We start from the raw sequence: 20,665 nt of genomic DNA on the forward strand, positions 1-20,665 counted from the left end.
GCGGGTACAAACAGACCGTCAGACGGATGTTGTTCACCTTATGCTCCTGGATTTTGTCAGTTTTGTCGTAAACATATATTTGCCTCTTGTTCTTTCCTCTTTCTCTGCACATATGTACAACTACTCTTCGAGTTTAACCTCATATTTAACCTGCATTGCACTATCCCGTTTCACATGTATCAGAATTGGATCCTCTTTTCTCGGACAAGAATGTTAATATCGTACATCAAAACGCATTACCTGTGTCAACAGGTTGCAGACCGCGTTAGGTAACGACAATTATGATCTATTCTCGTCGGATAATTAATATACCTATCTATGCGGACGACGTCACGCTTTCGGGTCGAGTGAAATTGTTCCTCTGATTTGGATAGCATACGTACGTAGGTATACAAATTACGGTGGTTTACGAATCCTTTCCTCGCACAATATTGTGTCCTTATCCGCTGCTGGTCGAAAAAGGATCGCAAGCGTGAGAAAAACGCGACATATTGACTGCCGAATTTCAACTTTTGCAGGCGAGGTTGTAGGAGGAGGAATAGAAGTGAGGGAAAGTCGGACGAGAGTCAAAGAAGAACGTGCAGGATGGCTAAAGCTTGCAGGAGCGTGGCAGGAGGAGGATGGTGATGCAGCAAGGCTGTCTCTGATGCTCTGGTCTCATTTCCAAGTGTGGAATTCTACGAGATAGAACACACAGCTCGGAGAGCCGAATCGAGAGCGATCCGTTACCCGATATCTCGCTCGATACCTAGGTATGAATCCAGTATCACGTACGTCACACGTATACATCCACCAAGTACGTTACATTATGCAGGTACATGTAGTTACATACATAACAAGTACAGATAGAGAATTGACCAGGGCGAAAAGGGGACGGATCTTATCAAAGTTCTTGTTGTTATTAAAAACGACTTTCTACAGTTTCGCAAACTTTTTTTATCGTGAGTAAAAACGAGTAGGAAAAACCGATTGTCCTAAGAGGAGTAGTCCTATGGTACTTTCCATTATTTCCGTTGTTTCCAAACATAAGAATTTACGACTAGAAAGATTTTCATCCTCATCCAATTTGGTTAACCTAAACGATCAAATTTCATCGGTGTTATCGTCGAACAAAAAAAATTTTAATTTTTACAAATAACTCAGGAATGACTGAACCGATTTCGGTATAAAACTGACCGGTTCTAGGCTAGGATTAACTGCGACGATTGATATCAAGATCCCCAAGATCGGTTGATTCGGTGTCGGGATATCGTGAGACGAAAAATTGATCACAAGTCCAAACTTATATTCGAAAGTGGTTGATTTTCGGTTTGATTATAACAATGTCCCCTCATAGAAAAGCACGAAGCTAAAGACCGAAGGTCTCCGATCCTCGGCACAGGACGTTTTGTGCCGAGAGCGATGAGGGTAAATTAGGAAACTGGAGGATGGAATTAGGAAAGGGTCGTGCGGTGTAACGACGCGGTGAGACGACGAGGGCAAAAGTTACGTGCAAGCTTACGCCTCTTCATTAAGAGGATGCCTGACTTTCGACTTTAACCGACGAGTCCAGCAAAATCGTATTTTACCTGTTCGCCACTGTTTCCATCTCCTGTGCGGAAAATCGATTGTCAAACTTTGGGAAATTAGAGTTGGGGTTCGCAGTCGCGTTCACGTGATTTGCACTAACAAGGAAAGTATCCCAGGTCGGTCTCTCAGATTTGATTTCTCTTGTAATATGTTTTTGTATACTTAAAACTAAACGACGGATATTTTTTTTAGACTTCTGGCATTAAACACTTTAAGGGGGTGAAACCTCCCTCCAAGGTAAGGCATGTCAAAGGATGAATTGGCAGTTTCATCCGCAACAACATAATATTTGTCAACCAATTAAACTGGAAAAGTTTTCTCATAACGAGAAATGAATAATGTAATTTTATCAATTGGAGGAAAAAACAACAGCCAAATCGCCTCTTGACATGCCTCACTTTGGAGGGTGGTTTCACCCCCTTAAAGTGTTCAATGGCAGACACAAAAAAATACATGTCACTTAGTTTTTAGTCCACTGTAATATATTACAAACGAAATTAGCAAGAGAGGGTAAAAAAATTGACGAAAGAATATAAAAACTATGTAATTCGGTTATGGAATAATGAAGCGTGTGACAATCTCAAAGCGAGTGAAAAACAGCGAATTACATTTACGCTGTATAGTCGGTTAATTTTTTCTCGATGACAATCACGAGTAAAATGGTCAACTCCACACGGTTTTCCAAAACTTCGAAACGCTTTTGTTATACTCAAGAGAAAATAAAAGGTGTAAAATAAGATCTGATTACTCGGTCGGTACTCGGCATACAGCCATCCCCTTAAATCATCGCCTTGTAAAGACACGCCACGGGGCTCGACCTCGACCGAGTCTCCCGCTTTTAGACCCCTCCACCCCTTTTATTGCTATCCCAACGGTCTCGTCGTTGTGCACGTCGCGGGGATAAGGACGGGCGACGATGACAACGACGGCGATGACGGTTCAAGGTGATACAGTTCTGCGTGCACGCACATTTTACCCGGTGGTGGCTTACAGGCGTCGGGGTATTGTGTATACACAGGTATTACAGCTATAACAGCGACGTATATAAATTACGTGTTTAACCCTCTGGGGCATGGCTGCTGATACAAGAGACGTCTTTTTTGAATCGGTTATTCAAGATTTATATTCAATTTTTAGATATCGCTGTCATTTTTTTGCATTATTGGACTTCCAAGATGTCGATGTTGATGCTTTAGGAGGAATTATGATTATTTCGCGAATATAGTAAGCGTTATAAATAAACAAAGTGTTGAAAGTTGGTGGAAGGTTATAAAAAAAAATAGAACTCGGTAATCTTGAGTTTTCGGAGTTGCTAACAACGAATTCGATGTTCAAATTTGAAATTTCAGAATAGCAGATCCAATATGGCGGACCGAAAATATAAACATTGATCCGATTAGCTTGAAATTTCTTACAGGGAGGTTTTCGGAGTCGCTGAAAACGAATCCGACGTCAGAATTTCAAAATTCGAAATGGCGGCCTGAAAATATAAAAGTTGATCCTATTCGCTGATACTAGATCCGTCATTTTGAATTTTGTAAATTTCTCAGATCTGACCCCGTTATTTAAATCAGCGACATCGAGAACCGCTATACGACCAGTTTCAAAGAATTTCATTGCAATGAAAAATGTATGCTTCAAAGGGTCAAGACTCACACTGTAGAGGTAGAGGTTCGTCTCGTAGCCTGACATCTTCTCGGCATTGTTGCTACCGACGAATGGTTCACCATCGCCAGCTGCCCCGCCTCCGTCGCCTGAAATTTTAAGAATATCCGATAACCAAGTGTTATAAAATACACCATTAATCATTCGGGGTGTTGTGACGGGTTAGATTGTGGGGTGCTCGAGGCAAGAATCAATCTGCAGCATCACATCGACTGCGTAGAAAAATCTTAGGTGGTTTAGGTTATAATTTACAAAAAGTACAAGATCGTTCCTCCGGGGTGGTAAAGTTTTTTTTTCAACCCTGTATCGGTTATTCTTGACGAAGAAATATCGCAAGAAGAATGATAATCGAATCGCAGTAAGCGTATAAGATCGTTTCTGTGTACAGATCCCGTTACCGACATTTGCCGACAATGTCGGTAACATGTCGGTATCGGAATCTGTACGCAGAAACGGTCTTATATACGTTATACTAACTCCAAGTGTATAACAGTGGCGGTTGAATTGTAACCCGATAAAACGTTGAAGATTTTGAAAAATCGTTAAGTAATAAGTTGCACTTCGACACCGTTTAAGGAAACTCATGTTATGTTATGTCCATTCAAGACCGATCAGTGGTCACCTTGGCCACTGGCCAAGCCTGTCCCAAGTAGCGGTTATCGAGTACCTATTTCCTTTGGGGTTGAATGAAAATATTTGAAAAGAGAATCTTCTAACATTACGCATCCACGGTCGTCCGACTCTACGTCATATAATGAAACGAATAATCATTGTATCAATTTATCTCTTGAAGTGTCAGTTACAAGTGAACAAATTGCTGATTCGATGGAATTCGTGGTTCGAATATGGATGATATTATGATTAATTCCGGAAGTATAGCAAACGGCTCAAAAAAAATCTCAAGATTTCGTAGAATGGAAAAGCGAATCGTTCTATTTCTTTCAACTGAAATGAGAAATATCGAAGGTTTGAGAACGTTCGTTACGTGCAGTCGTCTGCAGTCTTCACGATACAATACCGCACACGTTCGTGAGTTTATCGCGGTTACACGAACCACTGCAGAGGTGATCTGTCCTAAATCCTATAACGGTGAAGTATCCGGCAGGCCAATTGCCAATAAGATATATCGCAAGTTGCAGGTACTGCGACAGACTTGATGCAGGTGAGCGGGAATTGTGCGTCACAGAATTGTCAGATGATTCCCACTCGCAATTCATCTTGACCTCTGACTATCGGGAAAATCGTATTCTATTATTTTTCACACTTCTTTTTCAAACGGACCTTCGGCAAAACGTTCTTTTGCAAGATGATTGAAATTCATATTTCCGTGCACAATTACAATAAGATTTTCAGATTCTATGAAATAATTCGATATTACTTGACTCTTGAAAGTTGGGAAATAAATTTCATCAATAATTAAACAGAGATTTATTGATTTTGCCAAATTATTTGTCCGTACAATTGTGTCAAAGAAGTGAAATCAGAGGTACAATAACCTACGAAGTGATTCTATAAAATCAATTTACTCTTGATCAATTGAAGGAATTGATCGAGTCAAGTTTTTTCGAGCTGCAAATAAGTCTGAATTATTTCGTACATACATGTATACACGGTTAGAAAATAAATATCCCAAGTCCGCTAAAATTTTTGGATTGATTTGGAAAAAATTACTAAAATTTGTGTCATATTTGTTAACAGAAAAGTAACAAATAAAACCAATATAAATCCGATCTGCTGGAACATCGTGTGTTTAGTGAAACTTTTTCTAATAGCGCAGAATCAAGGAATCACAACCTATGAATGATTATCCTTAGTGTGTATTTTCCCAAGTATGAAATTTGGGGAGATCTCCTTAATAAAATTTACTCTATCACAATTGAAAAGTCGACCTGCCTGTACAGCAGCAGCGAATGCAATAACGAATCGGCAAAAAACCTCCTGGTCTAACATTGGCCTGCCTCTGGTTCGCGTAGGCGTAAAAACCGTGAGCCGATCTTTCCGCGTCAGAATCTCCGCCGACCGTCTGGCCGCAAGGCGTAGTCAGTAAGAATCTGCCGACCGTCATTTTCTGTCCGCTGGACATATTTCGTCTGATTTTTTCCTCCCTCGCAGAGCAGACAAACGTTAATGGGAAAAAATGAAATGAAACTAAGGATGAAGCTGCGATTATAACCTCTGTATCACGTGTCGTTTCAACTGAAGTATAGAAAGCGTTCGGTGCTAATAGACAATCGAAGCACGCGGATCATCGGAGATCATTATTATGTAGAAACACTGCGGAGCAATGTATTGAAAAATAGCACAAACGTGAATTTGGAATATATTTATACGTGTCGTGACTAACGTGTATTCGTACGTTGTTAAGCACGGATGAATAACGCGACAGGAATTGGCGCTGGTCTATTATCACCGCAATCGTTGTTAATCACCGGGAAATTACAGTAGCCGAAGGAAAACGAAGGGATGTAAAAGAGAAGGAGAAATTTTTTATTAAAATGGCCGACGTAAAAAGCCATTTAGCAACTTTTTGCTGAAGCATTCGTAAAAATATGAAACTCTTGGAAGTTTATTTATAAAAAATGTTATGTAAAACAGGTTTACAGCTAATCTCCTTGTTATTGTGTAGTATACCTTAAGTTAATTGTTTTTCTCTTATTTATTCATGAATGGAGATTCCCGGTACGGTTTACGCAGAATACATTTTACAGTTTCGTTTTATTTACGTGTAATATGTATTTATTCATTGTTTCATCGGTATTTAGATTCAATCGACAACTTGTATGCATGTTTCAACAGAACTGTCTCTGCTGATCGTGAGTAGAGTGACCGAATGCCGTGTGTCAAATATAATTTATTTCTTTAATTACAGCCGCTCCGCTGCAGTGGTAGAATCGAATTAAATGCACTTACTCAACCGGGCCATTTTGTAAGTTTTTTTTTTTTTTGTTTTTGTTTTTGTTTCTTTAACCAAGACTGCCAATTTGATGAAAAATGACAAGAATGAATGTAATTAAGCGAAGCTGATACAGTTTTCGTTACTTTTTTTTTCTCTACATATAGCGATAAGAATTTATTATTAGTCGTGCAAAGTTGAACAGAGAGTGATAATATTCAAATTGAGATATAAAAATATCAATTCGTCGATAACACAAGTTGAAAATTAACGAGGAAAAAAAAAAAAATGATGGAATTTGAATTTGAATAAGATCTGCGCCTAAATTATTGAATAAAATAAAATCGAGTTTGCAGAATTTCTTGAATATTCCTTTAATTTAACGGATCATTTGAAATTCCAGCGTTCGATCGGTCGATGAATTCGTAGAAAATTGCATGCACTGCGAATGACGAAGAGTAGTTGAAAGCGAATATGGTAATTCGGTAACAATTCATGCGTTAAATTGAAATTCAAAATTCGTCCATATTCATTATTCATTCATTCCAATTCTACCGCAGACAATAAAACTTTGTTCCTGGTGCACTTCTCTCCTGTATGCAATATTTTTACGCGATTCTTGCAGCCTGCACGTCGCAACATATTTCATATGTAGTTCATGTAATTATATAATAGAAGGTGAGCTTTTATGAGATCGTATAACGATTATTGCTCCGCAATATCTAGACCGTTTAATCTAATAATTCCTGCAACGTATGAAAAAATATCACTCGTTACACTATTTTCTCATCGTGTAGATATAGGTATATAAATATATGTATAATTCGATCGATATTAAACGTAACTGTATGTTATAATAAGGTTATATAAGTTTCTATACTACAAAGTACCGAATTGGGTATGTATAATAATATTCTACAATAATAATTTACATATGGTGAAGTCCATGCCAAGTTGACCCGGTTTTGAGTTTCTATTATTCAAATGTTTAATAATAATGTGGCCGCACATACTCATAAATTCTCAACAAATTGGAGAAAAAGTGAATAAAAATGAAAACAAAATAAATAATAACGTAGTAAAAATCAATTACCGAATCATCTTATCTATATTACAGAATTCGTCGTTTCTACAAGCTCTGGAAACCATCATCGGCCGAATAATTTTCCAACCAAATTTAAAAGACATCAGATATGCAAAACGTAGTCCAGAAATTACCATAATCGCACTCAGCGGCTTGTCCCAAAATCATACACAGCTATAATATTACTTCCGCAGTTGCCAAGTTGCAGAGTTTAGAAAATTTTCATATTATACATCGAGCGAGGTATCGAAGGGGTGTGGGTGCGAGGATGAGGATATCGAGAGAATATTACCGCGAAACTTTATATCAAGGAGCGGCAAGTTCAGATCCTGGGGGGTGGATCGAGGCGCCGACCACCCCCGGCGCCAGGCGGAGCAAGGCTGCACGCTCTCTTACGTAGAGATCCAGGCACCTCGCCTCACCTCACCTCACCTCACCTCACCTCACCTCTCCCACCCTGGCGCTGCCTGCGCGGAAATTCAAGTTAAATATAGGTCGGTGGGTCGCCGTTGGGTACGTCAGGGCTGCGGGGGTGGGACGGGGGTGGTATGGGGGAGAACCGGAGGGAAGCTGGAGCCTCGGCTCTCGGCACTCCGCATTGATCTCTCTCCTGTCCTGTCCCACCGCCGCGCCACGGCGCAGCCAAGCCTCCCCGTTTCTCTCCTTATTCGCCGCCCCACCCATGACAACTTCGCGGCTGTATGCCTCGAGGATTTCGTGCATGTATCAAACCCCCACCCCCAGCCCCCCACACACACACGCGCGCGGGAAGAAATACGCGAACGTATAAGGGCCGTTGCGATTTTCACCAATCATCCTCACTGCGGACGCTAATTGAGCTACTCGACGTCCGGTATTCGAGAGAGAGAGAGAGAGAGAGAGAGAGAGAGAGAGAGAGAGAGAGAGAGAGAGAGAGAGAGAGAGAGAGAAGGAACTCGTTATCAATTGAGTTATTAAGACCGTTTGAAAATCAAATTATAATTACAAGCGTGATAATGATTATAATAAGAATATGTATGTAATAATCGGCAGGAGGTGGTATATAATTTATATACTTGTAAAAATATAATGATGTAATATTTTTAGGAACGCGGGGCGTGGTTAGCTTTTTTTTCTCTTTTTTCTCTAAAGTACTCACGATAATTACATACCTAGAAAATACTCCGTCTAATTTTTAAGCATGTGCCGAAATCATTTATTTATCGTTCTGTGGAAATTAATTCACTCAATTATTGTATGGAAACGCGGTTAACGTGTCGATATCGTTCGGTTCTTTCAATTGCTTGTACAAGAGGATTGTTATGTTAGTTGGTGAACGGAAGAAACACAAACGCGTTGTAATTTTGCGTGTAAATGATTAAACGTTTTTCATTCAAAGAAAGGTATAAGAGTAACGTTATATGAGCTGTAAAAGCGAATATCGAATACATGTATTTATATCTATACAAAGTTCTGCAAAATCTATTTTTCTTTACTCATCTCTGATCACGCTGTGTAATCGCACCGATAATTGTCGCTATTATACAAAATGTATCACCGCGATAACGATTCGCGAATTCCTAATACAATATAGCCGTACTTTATTGTTATAAAAAAGTATACCTAGAAATTTTATTTCCCCCTTTGCCAAAATTCACTAGTATTGGTTCGTACTCGAGGATAGCAGAAATCGTTTGAAAAGAAGAAAATGATAGGCGAAAGAGCTTTGCATTGTCTCACTGATAGCCGAGGATCGGGGTGAAAGGAGTTTGAAGTCCGCGTCGCGGTGAGTTTGCCGATTTGATTTATTGCTGGCGGGAATCGAAAGAATCTCTGATCTCTTGTGCCGATAAACGGAGAAGATCTTTTTCCTCGTTCAGGTGGCTGGCTGGCTGGCGAATGTCACACGATATTCCCAACCGTCAAGACGCGATCGACGGACGGACGATCCGTCCGCTAATGGCCCTCCTCGTTACTCGAATTGTCGGTGTGAAGCCGACGCCGCGTTTTCGTTGAGCAACCCGATTCCGGTGGATAATACCGACGGTATGGAATCGACGCGAACATAATCTGCCTTTGGCGGTTAACTCTTGTACGCAAAAGGGAGAATCTGGAAAACTCGGGGAATTTCAAAAATGATATTGGAATTTTGAGTCTACTGAAGAAATAAACACGGTTCTTATACGAAGTACTACCGATATTGAGAAAAGAAAGAGATTGCGCTAAAAATTTTGTTTCGTCGCGTTACTTTATACGTCTTATTTATATTACTTTATGCCGAAACTTGTTTCGTTATTTTTTTTTTTTTTTTCTTACGGAAAATCGCAGGCTATTGTATGTAAATTTATATTCGGGCGGTAAGATGGTTACTGGGCAATATTAAAGTATAAAAGAAAAAAATGTTTCATTAATCGGCGTCATATTTTTTGAACGGTTGTTGAAACAATCTTACTTTCAGGTTGGAATATCTGGAAAAGTCAGAAAATTTCAGATTCCAAAAAGCGTACGAACCCTGGTTTAGGAGTGCGAAAATATGGTGCAAAACTCTTTCTACGGGCGAACGTTGATTCATTTTCAAATTCTTTTCAGACGTTTGGGCAGTTTTTGGAATCGCGAAAGGAAGAAAGAAAGAAAATAGTGTATAAAAAAAGACTTTGTTCGTTAAGAACGCAAAACAAAAACTTCGGTATTTCGTTGTTGATTAGGACGTTGAGTTACAGTTATATTATCGATTCGTATTGTATGCGTACGAATGTTTTCGTACACGGGGAGAAAAATCTGTGAAAAATTACCCTGCTGTTACTAATCGTGATGTAAAAGACACCTATTGCAGTTTTTATTGATGCATGTTACAAAAATTATGGGTTTTTATAAAAAAAATTACTACCTTGCTTAGAAACTATGTGTTTCGGTAGCGCAAAATTTAAAATGTGACGACGCATTTTTCTGATGCAGCACGGTAAAAAATGCATTAGGTGTCTTTTACATCACGATTATAGTAACAGCAGGGTAATTTTTCTCAGATTTTTCTCTCCGTGTACGAAACGGGTTCAACTACGCAGAAAGAAAAGTGCCTAAAGCTTCTAAAAAACAAGGTAAACTCAATACTTACAGTGGTTTGATCAAGTTACTAAAAAACTTACAGCGAGGTGTAGAATTAACAGTCTTTTCGTGTAATTTCGATTCGTGATGCTCCAGAGGTTGATAAATTGGCACGAGGAGTGAAATTGAGTTTAATAAAAGGCGGAAATCCGATCAGCGGCTTATCGCAAGATCTGTACGAATAAAGCGGAATCTTAGAAATTCGGGGCCACTTCATTGAAGGAAAATCAAGAGGAGGCGAAGAAGCCAGTTTCGAGAAGAATCTCAGAAACCTCTTTGATCCGAGCAGATATTTTTTCGCCGTCTTCTGCCACCGACGGCAAAGACGAAGAAGAAGCAGAAGAGGAAGAAGAGTGGACTGGAAAATATAAGCAGCCTTCGTTGATTCATCCACGCCTTTCAATTTGTCTCAAGCACAATATTATACGCGCGTGTATAAATCATCATCTCCTCAATTCATGGACACTGTCAATCGCAATGAACGTTGCGGATAATATATCATGTATGAATATTGTGCAGGTCATCACCGAAGAACGGTCGCACTGACGTTTTTACAACGAGCCAAACTGTCGTTGGTAAAATTTTAAAAGCTCGGGAATTCAGCGCGCCTGCACTAAATTTTTATCATTTGTCAAACGCAACACAATCAGTTTGACGACTACAATCAACGATCGCACTACTGTACCCGTTGAAATTTGAGGTTTCGTAACTTCTCGTTATAATACTGTAAAAAAATTGCGAAGAGACGTGACGAGATGATCACTGTACAAAATTACATCTATGATACAAAGTTACATGAAACGTTCAATTAAGTTTCTTCATATTTTTGCAATGGTTTTTTCGACTGTCAATCTACGGTACGAAGATTCAAGTGTCTCCAATCGCGCGTGTCTGTTTTTTTTCCCATATTTACTCAGCCGCAAACGGAGGCTTAAGCCAACAGCCAAACGTTCTAATGTACATTTGAATAAGGCAATGAAGTTCGAAAGTCAATAAAACTATGACGATAAAATTGAACAACATTTTTCTATTTGCAAAGAGTTTAACACATTTGGTATCTAACTCTGGCTCTCAGCTTCAGCTTCACTGTCCACGGTATTGGCAATAGAAAAAAAAAAAAGTTAACAAAGCTTCCACGAACGATAAGAAATTTTCGGACACAGTTATCAAGTTCCATAATATTTCTGTACCGACCGGACGTTTTGACCGAGCACACAATCGGACTCCGAGACACTTGAATCTCATCCTTGATGAAGCAAGATGCGAAAGGCTGACACGATTCCTACAAACATCGACGATGATTTTTTAAACCCGATAGATGATCATACCGGCCTCCAGTAGAGTCGCCGACTTGACCTTAGACTTCGCTGGTACTCCCTCGCTCATGGCGCGAACTGATTCCTCTTGAAATTGTCGTTAAATCTCGTTTTTCCACTATCCGCGTTGGTCCTTCAGCCGTCTCCTCCTCGTCCTCGCCGGATTCCCCGGAGGTCAAAGAATCGGTCAGTCGAGTACCGTGAAAACCGCACGCGACGCAAACACGACGTAGGACTTGGGTACAAAATCACTCTGAGAGCAGTCCTGGTGCTCTCCGGACAGTGTACATACGTATATATGTACAATATATATATATCTATATATCTGGCGGCGGCGCCCGGTTATACGGTCAACACTTTTAAACGTATCTTGTGCATGATCGGCACCGCATCTCAGACGCAACCAGGCACAGCTCGTCTCTCTGACCCTTCGACGCGACCCTCGATCACCGGGTCGCTCGCTCGCTCTTCGTGGCTCTGCAAGCCGGGCTTTAAAGCTGCAGCGTCGGGCAAGGAAGGCAGAGGCTTGCGACACCCGCGCGCGGCCTCGCGGTTCTCGGGCGTTGAGCGCGTCCCGGGCGCAGGGAGCTGCCTCCCTCCATCCCTCCGTCTCTCCAACCCTCGGCGACGCCTGCGCCGCGACGCCTTCACCCTCGGCTCAGCCTCCGGCTCTCCCGACGCCCCGTGACGCGGACGCTGCCCGGCGAGGTGCTTCAGGTGACGTCCGTTCGCGGAGTTTTCTTATTCCGTGGGTCTGCCTCGGCGACCTTGAGGACGGGCCGACTTACTTCCGGTTACCCCCCCGCGAATCGCCGAATTCTATCGGGGATGCCCGGTGAAGCCGATCTCGGTTTCGACCTGAGGACCGCCGTCTCACGATTGATTTTTTATTACGATGGGAATGCTCGGGCAGATCCTGAAGCTGTTCGGTACAATGGTAGTTGGATGAGGCGAGGATCGGAGGGTCAGGAAGGCGGTAGATTTTTAAAAACGTTGATTTATCATTCGGCGGGTTTGAAAATGTGTAAGGATAATTAGATCAGAGTATACGGGAGGGATAATTCGACGTCGAGGATGTTGGCGAGTATAATTGGCTGAATTTAAGATTTAGAATCATAGAGAAGTGTGGAAATTTTGACGATACCGGATTTTTTCTTGCTACATCTTTCCGCCTTTTTACACTTCTGTATTTCTATTATTTATGTTATTTTTTTCCCTTTTCACTCAAACGTCGAAATTTTAATGCAAGCATAAGTAAATATCGAAAAATGAGTCGAGTTTAGAGTAGAAGAGTTGAACTGTTAGAGTAGTAGAAGTTGAACTGTAATAGAGTTGAATTGGAAAACTTACAAAGTCGAAAAATAAGAGACCGCTGATTATGTGGAAATGCAGAGAAAAGTAGAAGCTTTTTTTTTTTTTTTTTTAAACATTCTATAACGTTTCGGCTTTTAATTTTTTTTAGCATTCCAGAGGTTCGACGGAACGAGTGTAGAAATGTGGAAGGATATTGAAATTGTGACGATGCTGATTTTTGTTTTCTTTTGTTTTTCTGTCTTTTCACCTTTCTATACCTTGAATTTTCTATTTTTTCATTTTCTACACTTTCAAATCCTCCGACATTTATTTTCGCCCATGCACTTCTATACGACCATTGTATCGTAAAATCGTTCAACCTTTTCACTCAAGCGAGACGGTAAGTCGATTCATCCGACTCTTTGTTTTCCCGAATGCAGTGACTGAATATCTTTTGTATCCAGGATCGTTGTTTTTGAATATCTCTGTATAAGTAACAAAGATATATCACTGTATAGGGTCGTTAGCCTTCGCACCAACTGACTAACGATAAGAGAGTTCAACCTTCCTCGTAGTCTGAGCAGGTGAACTTCCCTCTTAAAAATACGAGCCTTCTCCTGCAAACCTCAACGACGCCCTTCAGACTTTCGCGGACAAATTCGCAAGCGAGAAACCTCGAGAATTTCGTATATTGCAGGATGAGTGAACACACGTGGATAACAAATACGAGCAGAGGTTGCGGGTAAGGTTGTAATTATCTTTTAATATCGAAGAGCGGTAAGGCGGTGGTTCTATAACTTGTAGCTGCAGCTGGATCGCTCATTTATTAACTTTTCTTTTCCCAAGTTGCCACTCGAAAAATTTGTGGCTAATAATGGAAAAAAAATTTTTGTAAAACCTGGAGGAGGTAGGAAAATGTTTAGAGGTCGCTACCAATTACTGTTATATTTTTTATTTATTTTTATGCCTACGCCTTTAGAAAATAAAAAAATTAAAAAGTGAACCACCCTAAGCTGCAGCTGCCTCGCTGTCGGAAGACTAAACTGAGAAAGCAATGCGAGTGGAAAAAAATTATTCCAATCACTTAGCTGCAAGATGGTCACGTCAGGTCATATATCAGGTTTTTTTTTTTTAATCACTTTATGGATCTGACAAGGTTCTGATATTACTATAGAAAGATGATGCGTCATATCGTTGACAAATCCACCACATTATGAATGTGGAAGATGTGGACATGGAAACGACTTTAACATTATTACAACTTGTTACTGATTCTACTTAAAACAATTTTCGTAAATTTACGTAACAGCCGCAGAAAATCTTCGTCCTTGCCCAAAATTGATGGCAAATTATTTCTGGTCCTTTTTTTCGTTGTTGTTATTGTTGTTAGAGATAAAGAGAAAGACGATCACGATTCGATATGTCTGCGTGAAATCTATCAAGGAGCTATACTAACATGGGAGATGAGAGAAAACAATTTCAACACGTCATCCGTTATCCGTACACTTCCAATTTCCTAATCAACTGTCCCTCGTCTCTCAGAACAATTAGGCACCGCGTATATCCTGCCAAGAAAAATAATCTACCTTCCGACCTTCGAAGAGACCGTTTAAGGATGTACCGGCGGTACATTCGTAACTAAAAGTGAATCTTGTCGACAATATTGAATACTTTTTGATAAGACGAAAGTCGGAAAAGAATCTACGAAAATAAAAACGATAAGAAAATTAAATTTGAATAATAATAATAACGTCCAAAAGCCATCAATAAATTGTTTAAACAAAACATTCTTTAACAGATTTGGAGGGAATGTCTTTTTTTTGTTTGTCATGTATAATGAATTCGTGAACTTTTCTGAACACGCGTAAATCTTTAAAGAATCATCTAACGGTTTGAAATTTCCGTTTGCGAAAATTTTCAAGCTCGAAAAATGGAGGAAAAATCGTGAATTTTGTATAAATTTTCACAAAAACGTTGTACATTAAAATTCAGAACTTCTCAAGGCATTGAACGAGTAGTTTCGTAAGTACAGCCTTTGCAAATTTTTGAAAACAAAAACTTTAAAATACCGATCAAATTCTTTAAAAATTCATGTGTGTTCAGAAAAATCACCCTATTCATGTTACATGAAAAAAAAAAAACATTCTCTTCAAATTTGTTAAACAATTTATTGATAACTCTTAGCCATTGTTATTATTGAAGTTTAATTTCATCATCGTGTCTCTTGTGCTTAATTTTTTTCCGATTTTTACCTCATCGCAAAGTATTCAATATTGTCGAAGAGACTAACTTTTGATTGAGAATGTATAGCCGGTACATCCTTAACCTCAACCGCAAGGACGTAGCTGGCTGGACCACCTCAATTTTCTTTCTTCTCCCATGAGACACGAGTCCGTGTATATAATGAATAGAACTGCCGTTCCTCCTTTGTCGAATTATTTGGACATACAGCACAAACGGACGACGAAAAAATCCGCAACGATTTTTATTTATAATTCATGCTTCGTAAGCAAAACTCGCGTTCCTCCTCCTCCCCCCCCCCCCTTCTTTGCGAGAATTGCAGGCCGGAAACCAGCCCCGCCATCTTGCTTGTTAGGCTCGAATTGTACCCAACGTCCATTATTCTCATCTGCAAGCCTCGAACGTCCCACAGAGCAAGTGTCGCTGAAGTGGAAGACCTTGGCTCGATTTCTGGGTACATCGATACCTCGATAAAATACCTTGGTGCATATACATTTATGTATGTATATACCGGGACAATCTTTTGAAACTTGAAAATCAACCGCGCACGCGCCAAATAATCAAATCTCATTGGTCGGCGAAATCTTCCCGCAGCGATATTCTTGTCTGCGATGCAGGCGGGCCAACCTAGGCAAAATGTATACGTTTGAATTTTCAAAGAGCGTAAGCGTTAAATTCCGACCGTTCTTTGCAGAATCGACTATCCGACCCAACAACAAATGCTTCCCAAACCTTTCCGAGTCACTGCCTCGATAATTTGAGATTCTAACCTCGAAAATTCGTATCAACAGCATCGCCGTCAGAAACAGTTTGACAGCTGAAAACTCGGGATGGCCAGCCTGCACGAACAGCCGATAAAACTCGCGCATGCGCGGTTGATTTTCAAGTTTCAAGAGGTTATCCCGGTATATGATTACATGATACAGCTACGAGGCAGAAGTAACGCGGAGTCGTGCATCGCTTTTGTGTTTTAGTTGATAACGGATTATACGTATACGTACATCACATCTGAAATATGTATAATGTATTATAGTATATGTGTAATAAATATAGACTAGACCAGGGGTTTAGAGAATTTTTGTCGAGAAGTTTCGATCCGCGGTGAAGTTGAAGCACCGCGAAGGCCTTTGTCTGAATTGACGCCCTTGTCTTGGCGTCAGCAGTTCTTCATCACCTCCCTGCCTCCCTCCCTCTCTTCCTCTCTTTCCCCTATCGCCTCTCGGAAGAATCAGTTAGTCGACCGTTAGAGAATTATTATATACGAAAATTTAGGGTCCGACCACAAAAGGTTCTCCTCTCTTTTTTCAAATCTCTTTCTACCACCTCCGCGAGGCTTTCGTGCCGGCGCTTGAATATCAATTAGCTCACCACCTCGGGGTGATTGAATTAGTCACGCGCGCTTTTGTATCTCGTTATATTATCGCTTCTTTGAAAATTTTCTAACGAGAAATCCTTTTTACGCGGGTACATTTTTCAAAGTATACCGATTATTTAATCACACATGTACTGAAATTTGGCAGCAGCTCGCGCATGGTGCAAGCGGAGAAAGTTAGCAGTTTATTAATTGCCCACTATTAGTTTATTTCCGGTAATTCAATGTCACGGAATCACATTTTCTAGGTCACGAAATTCTTCCGTTGTCATTTTTACTGAAAATTGTGCGAACCGAAGTTAAAAAAAAAAAAAAAAAATTCGTAATCAATCGTGTAAAAGTTGTCCTTAACTCAGCGGATGGAATTGTATTTACCTTTTATTTATATTGATTTAATTTCCCGGACAACATATCTCTGTTTACTTGGTCAAGGTATCCGGAAACAAGAGAAATATTTTCTATAGGTACCGGAAAACCCTTACATCAGAGATTTTCGTCTTACACTTTTACGTAGCGTGACTTGAAAGCACTGTAAGTCAACTGTTGTAACAAAACTGGGTTAGGATAAAAAGATGGAGTAAAGATATACGTTACAAGTATAGGTATAACAGTGCCGTCGCGTCGGTGACACAGAGATACATATATACCTCGTCTCTTCTCTGTATGTATAAAAAGCTCGTCTGCACGGCACGGCTTTTACCGAATTGAATTGATGAGGAAAGGATCAATCTACAATCCTGATAATTAATTCCGCTCTCAGCGAGTGTTTAAATTTTATTTCATTACGTGTACCCGAAGATTGCGCCGGTGGCTGCTCGCGTTCAGAATATATCCTAGAGTGTCTGTCCGTCTGTCTCCAGAAAAGTTCCTTAAAGAAACCCCCGCCCCCAATTAGTCACCCCGGCTGGAAGGCGTTCGCGAAACGGCAACTTCCGGACCTACTGCGGATGAGAAAAGGGAGTAGAGGAAGAGGAAGAGGGACGAGAAGACCCTCGAGGAGGACGAGACGGAATGGGAGGAAACTGGGGCAGTCGGTGGTTGCACCCTCGGCTCTTACGTAACGCAGCTCGGCTCTCCTGCTCGTTGGTTGCTTACGTGACGGGGTGAAGGTGACGTCATGTGCCTTGCTGCGAGCGACCTGCGAAATCCTCGGCGCCTCTTCATGGGGTTCGTTCGACCATGTGTTCCACCCCGGAACCCTGCCGACGACCTAGAGCCAATCTAGCGCGAGACGCGGCTCCGTATCCTATACCTATGTTGCGGAGTTACTGCCCGAGAAAACCGAGGCGAGTGACTCGAGTCCTCGAAACTACGTTACACCTGTCAACACGAATTTTCGGAGCTCACTGAGAGAAATTTTTAGTTCCGGTTAACGCTCCGTCCTTGACTATTTTCATTTTTTACCATAATCGAAAAATATAGTTCTAGGTAGAAGATGAAAATTAGTTTTCTAGCTGTTACCGGAAAGTCTGGTATCCGTTACTATTCTTTCTCGTTACGATCACCGTTGCTATATTTTCTTGCAACTGTTGCGAAAATTTGATGCTTGTGCAACGATAAATTGACGTTAAAGCCTTATTTAGCTAAAAAAGTAGAGTAAACCTCAGAAACTGATTTTGCGTTGCAATAAATGAAAAAGGATCGACAATAGCGCAAAATGGTTAGGCGTACCTCGTTTTTAGGTCTGTTACAGCTTGAGGGAATTAAAATCAGCCCAATATGTACGTCACACATGCAATCCTCGATTTGGAACCCATTCCATTCCGCAAATCAGTTACGTCTCTGATCTTCAGACCGACATATTAACTAGCAAATATTTAATTGCGGTGAACGCTGATAGGATAACAAAAAACAAACCCCTTCGCGTCCGAAGTTAATTAAGGGAGAATTTTGGGGGGCAGCCCCTTTTCCCTTCGGGAAGTATTGACAAAAACGTGTTAATCGTTCAGAGGTAGGGGACGACTGTGGGCTTGTGAAAGGTATAATTTACGGCTGGGCACTCGAATTAACTACCGATGTTAGTGATCCTAATTATCCAGACTCGAAGAATAATATTATTGACTTATCGTTAGGCCCGAGCTTTAACGCTGATGTTGTTCAACTCTGGAGTGAAACTATTCCTACGTTGTATAAATCACCTTGCCCTACCTATCCTTACGTAAAGATGCGGGTGTTGGGAGAGGAGAGCTCCCTCCCTCTCTCTCTCTCTCATTCTTGCAATGAGGCAAGTTGTTTTAGGCCAAGCCCGCGTTTACTTTTCCACAAATAATTAAGACGTTTGCTGTTAAGATTATTATTATCAACGTCTCAAACTCGGAGAGTAATTATACACCCTTTTGTCGGTTTTCCCCTCTAATATACATATATAACATGGTGCCGCTGCTATTTTGAAAGTCACGACTGCTCACGGATGATAATAAACATCTTGTACTACATGACCGATAATTGTCAAAGAATTTCTCACTCTCTGTGTGTTTTTTTTTCTTTTTTTTTATACCCTCCCTCTCCAACGTTTTTCATACCAGCATATTTCTTTTGTCCTCTTTCCTTTGGCTGGTAAATATCACTGCAAACGAACGTTTCTCCCCGTCGACGATTTGTTTTTCATTCCACAGCCCTTGGTGCGGTATATTTGACTTTTTCTGTCGGGCTTTAGGATAGTCGTAAACAATATTTCAGCACAACTTTAGGACAGTTTGAATTCGTTCCGAAACTCCGTATTTTATAATAATTAGTACAACGCGTTATCTTCAATTGCGTTTATGGCATATTTAATTTCTCCTCCGAGTTCACTAAATTGAGAGAAATTTTCGGGACTAAATATATGCAAATACAGACACTTCGGGGGAGGCTTCCAGCCTCAAGGAATGTTCGTCTGAGAAAAAAATATATTGAATTAACCAAACATGGTGGATCAACGATTATTAATTGAGATAAACGTATAGTTTACCTTGATAACGCAAATTATATTATTTTTCCAAACATTTTTCTGTGCAATGAAAATATATTTGTTTCGCGATAACTGACCGCCATATTTGGCGAAGTCAACAAGTCTTTTCTGTATGTCATAATACATACATTGAGAGAAATTTTTCATAAAAGTTACGGTTACAATATAGTTCTATAATATCTTTATTTTTATCAATAAATGACCTTATCCTTTTATTGATAAATAAATTAACGATAAATCTAATTCCAGGCATAAAATGAAAATGAGTTTCGTAGGTGTAACTCGTACCATATATTGTCCTATAACTATTGCGCTGTTTTGCTTTTCGTGCAACGATTAATAGATTTTAAGATCTTATTGAATTGAAATTATACATCCAGCCAAACAAACAGCTTCATATACTTCTTGCAATAACCAAATAATGTATTGTAGTTGACTGTAATCAGATTAAACAGTTGCTTGTATAATCACAATTTCCCGTATAATAATGCCAACAACATTTAAACCGTTACTGTAAAAAGAAACTCATCTTACTATACGAGGTGTCTAGCTGTTAGGAAAATCTGGAAAATCGGGAATCGGCAGGAAACTCGTACGTAAAATGGTTTCGTGTACCTCGTTTTTCGTAATTCCAACAATATTCAAACAGTTTTTTCAACGATACTGTTTTATCGAATTTTTCTAGTCACTGTAACAAATGAAATCTTTCTCAGTGTACGTTGTACAGAGAGCTCTGCATCGTGGAGGCATCAATTTTTTATAACGCAAAGTCACGGAGTCCGTGAAATTCAGGGGCGTACGCGACGTAGTTACACCCATGGAGGCAGGGAGGCCGAGACCCGGCACGTCGTTCCTGGTCTCCGTCTGAACCGCGACGCCGCCGCCGCCGCCTAACCGGCGAGAGGGTAAATCGATACAGCGGAGTCTGCGTCTCCTCCTGTATCCAGCGTTTGTACACAAAGAGAGAGAGAGAGAGAGAGAGAGAGAGAGAGAGAGAGAGAGAGAGAGAGAGGGAGAGGGTCGCTAGCCAGACAAATCGGGCTTCGTTATTACGCGCAAAACCGGCGCTGCTGGGCGGTTTCGGAGCGGAAAACTGGGCCCGGTTTGCGTCGCCGTGCGTCCGGAGGCCGCGATGACCCCTGAGGCCGATCGCCTTCCTGGTCCTGGCAGTTCGCCGCAGGTCAAATCTAGGACCCGGGCG

At 40.6% G+C, this 20,665-nt stretch overlaps 1 protein-coding gene across 4 annotated transcripts in view; it reads right to left on the minus strand.

The window, feature by feature from the left end:
* The window catches only part of LOC107224865 (solute carrier family 12 member 4), a 77,503-nt gene that overhangs the window by 20,295 nt on the left and 36,543 nt on the right, over positions 1-20,665 (minus strand). For 3 of the 4 annotated variants that reach the window (XM_046741810.1, XM_015665088.2, XM_046741799.1), the window contains exon 2: positions 3,226-3,323. In XM_046741810.1, coding sequence (XP_046597766.1) covers positions 3,226-3,323 — 98 coding nt within the window. Of the gene's footprint in view, positions 1-3,225; positions 3,324-11,620; positions 12,160-20,665 lie in introns of those variants that run through there. The other variant, XM_015665089.2, reaches the window with a different exon arrangement.

The sequence above is a fragment of the Neodiprion lecontei genome, chromosome 1, assembly GCF_021901455.1.
Source record: "Neodiprion lecontei isolate iyNeoLeco1 chromosome 1, iyNeoLeco1.1, whole genome shotgun sequence".
Taxonomy (NCBI): Eukaryota; Metazoa; Arthropoda; class Insecta; order Hymenoptera; family Diprionidae; genus Neodiprion; species Neodiprion lecontei.